The sequence below is a fragment of the Notamacropus eugenii genome, chromosome 7 (genome assembly GCF_028372415.1).
Source record: "Notamacropus eugenii isolate mMacEug1 chromosome 7, mMacEug1.pri_v2, whole genome shotgun sequence".
Taxonomy (NCBI): Eukaryota; Metazoa; Chordata; class Mammalia; order Diprotodontia; family Macropodidae; genus Notamacropus; species Notamacropus eugenii.
The window spans coordinates 165438484-165449176 of NC_092878.1; the positions used below are offsets into that span (position 1 = coordinate 165438484).

At 46.1% G+C, this 10693-nt stretch overlaps 1 protein-coding gene across 4 annotated transcripts in view; it reads right to left on the bottom strand.

Annotated features, from left to right (window-relative positions):
• Positions 1-10371, bottom strand: part of METTL14 (methyltransferase 14, N6-adenosine-methyltransferase non-catalytic subunit) — a 32751-nt gene extending 22380 nt beyond the window's left edge. The window contains exon 1 of one of the 4 annotated variants that reach the window (XM_072625381.1): positions 10303-10371. In XM_072625381.1, coding sequence (XP_072481482.1) covers positions 10303-10356 — 54 coding nt within the window. In that variant the 5' untranslated portion in view covers positions 10357-10371. Of the gene's footprint in view, positions 1-279; positions 534-10302 lie in introns of those variants that run through there. The other 3 variants (XM_072625382.1, XM_072625380.1, XM_072625384.1) reach the window with 3 other exon arrangements.
• Positions 10372-10693: the final 322 nt, after the last annotated feature.

The window sequence follows — 10693 nt, forward strand, 5'->3', positions numbered from 1 at the left end:
GGAGCCTAGGACAGGGGGCGGGCCTGAGCGGGGCGGGCGCGCGCGGCGAGAGAGGGAGCGGGCATGCGCAGAGCGGCCGAGGACAGGGGGCGGGCCTGAGCGGGGCGGGCATGCGCAGAGCGAGCATGCGCGCCGGGGAGAGGAGGGGGGCCTGAGGGACGGGCATGCGCGGCGAGACAGGAGGCGGACATGGGCGGGACGGGCATGCGCAGAGCGAGCATGCGCGGGGCGGCCGCGTGTACGGGCAGCACAGCCCCGAGCCCCCGCCCCGGAGCTCACCTGCTGGGCTAGGAGTTGCCGGCGCAGCTTCTGCCGCTCCCGGATCTCCTGGAGGCGGCTGTCCATGTCCCGGCCGCCGCTATTCTCACAGGGCAGGAGGGCGAGGGCCTCCCTCGGCGACAGGCGGTTCCCCGAGGCTGAGCCTTTCCCGGCCCGCGTCCCCTCCGAGGACCGGCCCCAACGACCCGCTCGACTCCACGCTCCCCGGCTCGTCGCTTCCGGTCCAGGAAGTCCCGCCTCCTCCCCACGACCTCGCCGGCGCTGGGGCGTGCGCGGTGGCGTGACGTCACTGGTCAGGAGGCGTGGCCGGAGCGCGGATCTCCCCCGCCCCTCCCTCTCCGCGTGCCCGCTTCGCTCGGGGGCGCGCCCCGCGGGGCTGCGCTGCCTGGGCCCGCCGCAGGCTCGGACCCGTGCCCTCGGTCCTGGGGCTCAGCGCCGGTCATTCCAGGGTCCCGCGTGCCGTCCGAGCTGCCAGGCCTTTACCTGCAGCCCCGTCCTCTCCGCTGAGGCCCGGTGCGGGCACTCGCCGGCCGCCTGACCCGGAGCGGGTCCGTCCATCCCTCCGGGCCTCAGTTTCCCCTCCGGATCCGCTTTCTGTGTCTGCCGGGAGCACCCGCCCCTGACGGACGCCCAGCCCGGAGCCTCGGAGCCCCTTTCCGGGTCCCCCCGGTTATCACTGCGTCGGGCCGGCCCCCCTCCCCCACGGTGCCCCTTGCACCCCAGGCGCCGTGCTAAGCGGGGAACACGACAGCGCCCCAAAATGAGAAACGCCCGCTGCCGGCTCGGTGCTACACGCGGGGCAGACGCCGCGTGTGCAGTTTGGGCAGACCTTGAGGTCAGAGATCGTCTCAGAGGGAACCTGAAGAATGCCTGGGCGGTCCGGAGGCAGCCTGGGCAGGACTGTGGGCGGCCAGTCTGCTGACCATCGAAGACCGCGGACTTAGAGTGCGCAGGGCCGCGGGACCCAGCCTCATTTTACAGAGGAGGAACAGCCTTGAGGAGCGGAGGTCACTTGTCCTTGTCCGTAATGCTGGTTCAGTGGATGCCGACTTAACCGAATTTAAGTGAAGGAAAGACCCGTGTGTCTACACTGCCTGCAAGGTCTCGCCTCGCACCCGGCAGCTCGGACTCTGCCTCCGCCTCTCCTCGCACGTGCTCTTCCTTCTGGATGTCTTCTTGTGGGGGCACCGTCCTGTGCCTAGCTCCGAGCGGCTCTTAATTCCCCAGACACGCAGACTCCAGGTGGCATTTCGGAGGCTTGCTCCGTGCCCCATCTTCCCCCCTTGTCCCCCATTCAGGGCATGGACGCTCCTCTCCCTTCTTGGAATCTGCACAGCGCGTCTACACAGCAGTAACAACGGCAAGAGGAAGCCCGAGAATCAAGGCACACTCCAGATGTGTATTAATTACAGCACTCTTTAAAGAGAAGAGTGATTGGATGGGCGTGTATTACCCATGGTTGGACGGGGCCAATATAATAAACATGACTATACCGTTCTAATCAGTCTAGAGGTTGGGGGCTATAACAGACTGATCAGCGAACACTTCATAGAGGTAAATAAAATCGTATTTATTTAGAAGGACAATAGGCTTGAAAGGTCAAGGGGATACTGACAAAGAAAAAAGTAGGAATGGAGAATTTAAGATTTCATATTCTACCAGAGCAATGACCATCAAAGCAATTTGATGCTAATGAAGAAATAGAGAAGTCAACCCGTGGAACAGGCTCCATAAGGAAGAATCAGACACAACTGAAGTCAATAGCCTAGTGTTTGATACAACCAAAGGCATGAGTTACTTGTGGGGAGGATTTCGTTTTTGGCAAGAAATACTAGGAAAACCGAAAAGCAATTTAACCTCCCCCAAAATGGTCTAACTCGGGTACACTGTATAGCATAATAAACTCAACATGGCTACATGACCTGAAGATTCAAGGTCATACCATAAAAAAAAAATGAAAAAAGAACAAGATTAGGAAGCTTTCACAGCTACAGCAAGCAAGAGAATTCTTAACCAGAAATCACACGTACAAAGATCATTTTCATTATATTAGGTTGAAAAACCTTTGCATTGACCAAATCTGTTCAACTGAGAAAATAGGACACTAGAAAAATGTTTGCATCAAATACCTCTGATAAGGGTTTGATTTCCAAGGTCTCCAGGAGCTAACGCAGTCTGGAAATAATGCTCTGGGAGAGCTAGTTTCCAATTAGGATAGCCAAGCACCATGTTAGGGTAAGAAAGACTATTCTGGCAACAGTATTAAATGTGGAAGGGGTTGGGAGAGGACCCAAATTTCAGTTAGTGTACAAAGGAAAAACAAAGAAAGAGGGTACCTGAGCAGGGACTGAGGGCAGCAAGAGAATGTGGAGAAGGGACTATTTTAGGGTGTCAGTAAATCAAGGTGGAGAGTGGTAGATGATAGAAACTAAGCCAGAAGCTCTAGCTGAGATTGAAGTCTGGCAGCTTCCCTTTTTTAAAAAATTTATTTATTTATTTTTAGTTTTCAACATTCATTTCCACAAGATTTTGAGTTCCAAATTTTCTCCCTATCTCTCCTCTCACTCCACTCCAAAACACCATGAATTCTGATTACCCCTTTCCCCAACCTGCGCTCCCTTCTATCACACTCCTCCCTTGCCTTATCCCCATCTTCTCTCTTTTCTTGTAGGGCAAGATAGATTTCTGTATCCCATTATCTGTATTTCTTACTTTCCAGTTGCATGCAAAAACAATTCTCAACATTTGTTCCTAAAACTTTGAGTTCCAACTTCTCTCCCTTCCTCCCTCCTATCCCCACTGAGAAGGCAAGCAGGTCAAGATAGGCCATACATGTATAGTCCTGAACTTCCATAATAGTCATGTTGTGAAAGACTAACTATTTCCCTCTGGCTTATCCTGTCCCCCACTTATTCTGTTCTCTCTTTTGACCTTGTCCCTCCCCTAAAGTGCTTACTTCTAATTATTTCCTCCTCCCATTTGCCCTCCCTTCTATCATCCCTCCCATCCCACTTATCCCGTTCTCCCCTACTTTCCTGTAGCGTAAGATAGATTTTTCATACCAAATTGAATGTGTATGTTGTTCCCTCCTTAAGCCAAATGTGATGAGAGTAAGTTTCACTTTTTGCCTCTCATCTCCCCACTTTTCCCCTCTATAAAAAAAGCTTTTTCTTACCTTTTTTATGAGAGATAATTTACCTCATTCCATTTCTTCCTTTTTCCTCTCAATATATTCCTCTCTCACCCCTTAATTTTATTTTTTTAGATATCACCCCTTCCCATTCAACTCACCCTGTGCCCTCTGTCTATATGTGTGTGTGTGTGTGTGTGTGTGTGTGTGTACAATCCCTACAACTACCTAAATACTGAAGAAAGTTTTAAGAGTTACAAATATTATCTTTCCTTTTAGGAATGTAAACAGTTCAACTTTGGTAAGTCCCTTATGATTTCTCTTTCCTGTTTACCTTTTCATGTTTCTCTTCATTCTTGTGTTTGAAAGTCAGATTTTCTATTCAGCTCTGGTCTTTTCATCAAACATGCTTGAAAATCCTCTATTTCATTGAATGACTATTTTTTCCCCTGAAGCATTATACTCAGTTTTGCTGGGTAGGTGATTCTTGGTTTTAATCCTAGTTCCTTTGACTTCTGGAATATCACATTCCAAACCCTTCAGTCCCTGAAGGTAGAAGCTACTAGATCTTGTGTTATCCTGATTGTATTTCCACAGCACTCAAACTGTTTCTTTCTGGTTGCTTGCAATATTTTCTCCTTGACCTGGAAACTCTGGAATTTGGCTACAATATTCCTAGGAGTTTTCCTTTTTGGATTTCTTTTAGAAGATGACTCGTGGATTCTTTCAACATTTATCTTACCCTCTGGTTCTAGAATATCAGGGCAGTTTTCCCTGATAATTTCATGAAAGATGATGTCTAGGCTCTTTTTTTGATCATGGCTTTCAGGTAGTCCCATAATTTTTAAATTGTCTCTCCTGGATCTATTTTTCAGTCAGTAGTTTTTCCAATGAGATATTTCACATTGTCTTCTATTTTTTCATTTTCTTTGATTTTGTTTTATAATTTCTTAGCTTCTCATAAAGTCTTTAGCTTCCATTTGCTCCATTCTGATTTTTAAAGAACTATCTTCTTCAGTGAGCTTTTGAACCTCCTTTTCCATTTGGCTAATTCTGCTTTTTAAAACATTCTTCTCCTCATTGGCTTTTTGAACCTCTTTTGCCATCTGAGTTAGTCTATTTTTAAAGGTGTTATTTTCTTCAGCATTTTCCTGGGTCTCCTTAAGCAAACTGTTGACTCACTTTTCATGATTTTCTTGCATTTTTCTCATTTCTCTTCCCAATTTTTCCTCTGCCTCTCTTACTTGATTTCCAAAATCCTTTTTGAACTCTTCCATGGCCTGATAGAATCACCACGCAATTCTATCCATTGCATATTTATTTTGGAGGTTTTGGATGCAGAAACCTTAACTCTTATGTCTTCCTCTGATAGTATGCATTGTTCTTCCTCATCCAAAAGGATGGAAGAAAATACCTGTTCACCAAGAAAGTAACCTTCTATAATCTTATTTTTTTTTCCCTTTTCTGGGCATTTTCCCAGTCAGTTACTTGACTTCTGAGTGCTTGTCAAGTGGAGGGTATACTCTAGGGACCTGTAAATTCTCAGTTCCTCCAAGGTGGCACAATTAAAGGAGAGGAGTTTACTTCTCTCCTGGCCTGTGCTCTGGTCTGGGAGCAACCCCAAGCTTTTCTGCCCAGGATGTGTGAGTAGAATTCTCTGTCCAGAGCCTCCACCAGCTCTACCAGCCAGTGCTCATCCTCACCCCAGGACTGCCACTCAGGGCTGAGATCCAGATCAGTGGATTCCCCCAGGTTCTTTAGGCCAAGGGCTCCAAAAATGGATGTTGCTGCTGCTGCCACCACCTGGGGCCGAGGCTAGGGCAGGACCCTGCTCTCTTCTCACCCAGGTGAAAGAGCTTTCTCACTGACCTTTGAAGCTGTCTTTGGCATTTGTGGGGATCTAGCAACCACAGTTGCTGCCTGGTATTCCATGCCCCAGCCTGCTCCAGTCCTGTCCCTGCTGCATGGCGTGGCCAAGGCCTCACTATGCTCCTCTCCAAGCCTGGTGTAATAGACCTTTGCTGTTGGCCTTCTAGGCTGTCTTGTCTGGAAATCTCTTTCACTCTGTTGTTTTGTGGCTTCTGCTGCTCTAGAATTTGTTAAGAGTCATTTTTTACAGGTATTTTATGAGCTGTGGAGAGAGAGCTTCTACAGGTCTGTTCTTCTACTCTGCCATCTTGGCTCCGCCCCACAGCTTCCCTTTTTTGTGTCTGTATTTCCATTTCCTTCTTCATTTTTACATTTCAGTGATCTCAACAAAGTAGCCAGAGCCAGAACCAGTCATTTTGGCAAAGCAACCATTGGTTGGGGGCAAGCAGCACTCACTAGGGAAAGCCCACCTTTCCAGACTTCTTGTGTGTTTTTCCCCTTCCTGCATTCTGTGGTCCAGCCATCTTGGGCAACTTGTCCCTCCTTCCCCGCAGTGTTCTATCTCTGTCTCCATGCCTTTGCACCCAGCAGCCTGGAATGGAGCCTTTCCCCTCCACCTCATGCTGCTTCCAGAATTCAGCTCAAGCACTGCTCCTACCATGAGGCCTTTCTGCAACTCCATTTTCTAGTGCCCTTCCTCTCTAAACTGCCTTGTCTTTTGTTTGTATATATTGTGTTTAGAGTTATACATGTTCGTATCTGACCCAAGAGAATGGAAGATCCTTGTGTTGCAGACTCTTCATTAATAAGCTGGGGAGGAGGTCTGTGCCCCCCACTCCCCAAATGCTCCATCTACTCTCACATGGAGTTTGTGCCTCAGGCACCCCCACCTTGCCACTGTGTTTTCTATTTTGTGTATCCTATCCTCAGTAGCTGGATGGCTGGCATTCTCAAGTTGCATAAACCCAAGCCTGGAGGTGACTTTGGGGATTTGAGAGGTCCAGAGGTCCTGAGTCCTATGAATGAAGCTGGAAAGGGACCTTGCATTGGCAAGGACAACCACCAAGAAAAAGAACTCAAGAGCCTCATCTAACTTATTAAAAGACATGTCTTTTGAGGGAGCCAGTGCAGGGTGGAGGTGAAATGTCAAATACAATCCCACAAACCACTTCATCTTCCAATAAGGCTTAACTATTATCATTGCTCAGTTGTTATCCAGACTTGTCTGACTCTTTGTGACCCCATTTGGGGTTTTCTTGACAAAGATACTGGAGGGATTTACCATGTCCTTCTCTAGCTTGTTTACAGATGAGGAAACTGAGGCAAATACAGTTAAGTGACTTACCCAATGCTCCAGGAGTGACTTCAGGACCAGTGCTGTAACCACTGCTCCACCTAGCTGTGCCCATTTAATAATACCTAGCATTTATATAATTAGACCTTGAGGTTTGCGATGTGCTTTATACATATTATCTCTTTTTATCTTCATTTTACAGAACTGGTAAGTGTCTGAGGTAGGATTTGAACTCAGGTCTTCCTTACTCCTAATACAACACTCAATACTCCTTACCAGTTAAATTACATCTAAATTAGATACTTATTTAATGTAGGATTATATCTCCTAGGGACTTCCAGGATGATCTCTGACTTAGTATACAAAAGAATTTAAAATAAACAAGAAAACTCAGGAGGTCTGTCCTTGTTTTCTAGCCACCTGGTCCACATCCCAGTTTTTATTACCCAGACCCATCAAAAGCAAAGCCTGATCTCTTTGATGCTGTATTTAGACCAGTAAACAAACCTGTCTCCCTGAGTTGATAAAGGAGCTCCTCTAAGTCATACAAAACAGTCCAGAGAATCCATGTGCAGCCAGAATGAAATGATCTAGCCAGGGCTTCAGATAAACTTTGTTTGCTGCTTCTCGCCTGTGTCTACTGTCTGGTAGGCAGAGGGATCTGATGAAGTCCTGGCTTGGCTCACCTCAGGTCATACTCCCTAGTACTGGCTCACCATGCCACAGTACCAGGCCCAGGCCCACACCATCTCTTCCTTCTCAGCTCATTAACCCTCTCCCAAGACCTTTACTTAGCATCCATTTTCCTGGTGGCAACAAAACCTACCCTGGCTATTTGACTGAGAAGGATGAGACGGGCTATCTTCAGTCTCAATGGAGAAGTCTTCACTCCCTTTCTTGTCTCCCCACCTTCCCTCCACTCCCCATGTACAGAGTGATTCTGATGTGGGGTATGGGGTAGGCATGGGCAGGAAGTTTCACACAGGCCAGACTGAAATCATCAGCATCTGTAGTTGGAACCCTAGATCCAAGACAGTGACAGTATCAAAGTCTAGCTCTCCAGCATTGGCCCCTTTGAGGTAATAGTGAAATATGGAGAATCATTTTCCAAGCATCAACGTATGGAGTCCTATGTTGGTTGAGTCTAAAAGGAATGTTATCTATAGATAGCCTACAAAATTGTCTCCAGAATAGATTTTTAAATGGTATTCCTGGAATGTGCATTTTAGACATAAGAGAGCAAGGCCACAGCATAAATAGAAAATGAGTCTTTAATAGACCTTAACTGCATCTCTTGGGAAGGCAAGCTGACCGACCATCCATCTTTGAAAATAGAGATAATGCATAAGGAGGCCTGCTCTTTGTTCATGGCACGTATAGCACTTAAAAACACACTGGGAATGAGTAAATGTATGTGTTAGGGAAACAATAGTAATTACGTATTCTCAAGTCATCCAGAAACCATTTTATTGAATTTAACATGAATCTATAGCTAGGCTATTTCAAGCTTGAAAGAAAAACAGATGTCCAAACTGGCAGAGTCCCCCTTCCCTTCCAAAATGATTCTCTGCCCCAAGAAGATTAAAGATAACACTTATAGGAATCTTGAACAAGGAAAAGATCATAATATGTTTTAAAAAAAAAGTTTGAAGTTAACAATACATAATAATTACTGCTACTTTCCTTCCTAGACCACTTTGTCTTGAGTTCCTTTCTGTGATCGATACTTTGACCTTTAATTTCCAAAGCAGACAGTCCTTGGGTGAGTCATGGCACCAGTCACTTTAGGGAGTAGGAAGGTAAAAGTTGAATTTGATTATCATCCTTACTTCTTCGAAAGGAAAGTCACAACTTTTGTTCCTCCTACCTTTCCAAAGCAAAAAGTCTGGAAAGGGTTTTAGGTTGGAAGAACATTATTTAATATTTCTAGAGAAACTAAAAACTAAATTTTAATATGCTCCCATAGCTGTCACAAATCTGATTTCAGAAAGAATTTCAGACTTATTTTCTGCCAGTAATCATGTATTTTACACATAGCCTCCTTAACATCAGCTGTGTGAGCCAAATCCTGTAGGAAACCACTACGAGAGAGAAATATAACCATTTCTTCTCTCTAGGCCAGTGGATCTCAAACTTGTTTGGTCGCAGGACCTGTTGCATTCTTAAAAATTATTGAGAACTCCAAAGGGCATTTGCTTATGTGAGTAATATCCACTGATATTTACCATATTAGAAATCAAAATATCTTAGTATTATTATGAAAGTAGTTTTTCACCCCTTAGATTCCCCAAAAGGGTCTCAGGGATCCCCAGGGGTCATAAACCACACTTTAAAAAGCCCTAATGCAATCAATACTGATAGAACCAGTAATGATGCTGTAAACAGAATAGTAAGAATTTGTTAAAATGAGAAATTGCCTTTGATTTGCAAGACAAACACTCTGATTTTTAATGTAAATCAAATTTTTTGTTTCCTGAGCCTAAAAAAAGTATGTATGTCCATGGTCACACAAAAATTAGTTACTGATTTGGGGCTACTCATTTTATCTCTCTATTCCGTTTCCTCATCAAACAGGAGGAAAGATAGCACTCTATTATGGAAAGATCGCTGGTTTTGAAAACCCTAGACTTTGCCATTTAGTACCTGTGTGACCCTGGCCAAGTCATTTAACTTTTCTCTGATTGTTAGTTCCCTCAGTCAAATGTGACTATTGAACTACATCTCCAAAGTCCCTTCTTATTATGTGACCTGATGAAATATCTGATGTTGAACCTACTAAAAAAAACTAAAAAGCTTAGCAAGGTGAGAGCTGGGTTAGGGACCAAACCTGTGACTTCATGAAAATTGAGAACTTTAGAAAGAGGAAACTCCCCCTGCCAGTTTGGTAGCCAAGTCCAATGGCCTTTTCTCAGTCCTTCTCCTGGATCTCTCTGCAGCCTTTGGCACTGTGATCATACTCTCCTCCTTGATATTCCACTCTCCCGTTCTCCTCCTCCCTCTCTGATGGCTCCTTCTCTGTCTCCTTGACTGGAACCTCATTCAGATCAAGCCTCTCACCATAGGAGTCCCTCGGCGCTCTGTCCTGGGCAGTCTTGTCCCTCTGTATCACTTCACTTGAGGATCTCCTCAGCTCCCAGGGATTTAATGACCATTCCTGTGCGGATGATTCTCACATCTCCCTATCTTGCCCCGACTTTCTACTGACCTCCAGTCTTTCATTTCCCCTTGCCTTTCTGACATCCCATCAACACCTTAAACTAAACAGGCCCCGAACAGAACTCATTATTTTTCCTTAGTCAGAAGGAAAGGCTAGTCAAAGACTCGCACCCTTTATAAACTGCAAATGCTCAAGTTCTAATCCCTTTCCAGCTGCAAATGAGCCATGTAAGCCTAATATAGTAAAAGTGAGAATAGGGTAAGTATGGAAGAAACCAGCTAGCCCAGTAGAGTGGAGAGAGGGGTCATCCTGGGAATGACCATCTTGGGAATACCTGGGTGCAATTTCCAGCCTCCTAACCCAGTCATTCTGGAAAAGTCACAGGACCTCAGAGTGCCCCCAGGCAATTCTCTAAAAGCGTCAGTGATACAAGCACTTAAGATTCTGACCTGGTCATTCTTCACACTGATAATCACAGGTCCTACTCTGGGCCTCATTAAAGGGGCCATGCCCTGGCTACTTCTTAAACAGGCCTATTCAATGAATGGGTGTTACCTCATCCTAAGCGAGTACCTGCAAAGACCTTGGCCTAGAGGGCCCAAGGTCTCCCAGTGCATCCTGGGTCATCTCCCGTCATCCTGATGAATATCCGGTCACAGGATCCAGATGGCTCTGGAGGAGAAGTGAGTCTGGTGACCTGCACAGCCCTCCCTCACTCAAAACAAAGTCAAGTGCAAGTCATGTCATCATTTCTCTGATGGCATGGTCTTCTCAATGAAGGACGAACACAATCACAGGTCCAGAATGGGAGCAGGCCAGTACAAAGGGGAAGTTAGAGAGGAAAGGATTTAGATAAACAGAGGCCTGCATGGAGAAAGCCAGAAAGGCTTTTTGGTAGAAGTGGCACCTGAGCTGCATTAGGAATCAGTCAGTCAGAAAACATTTCTGAAGTGCCTATTGTGTT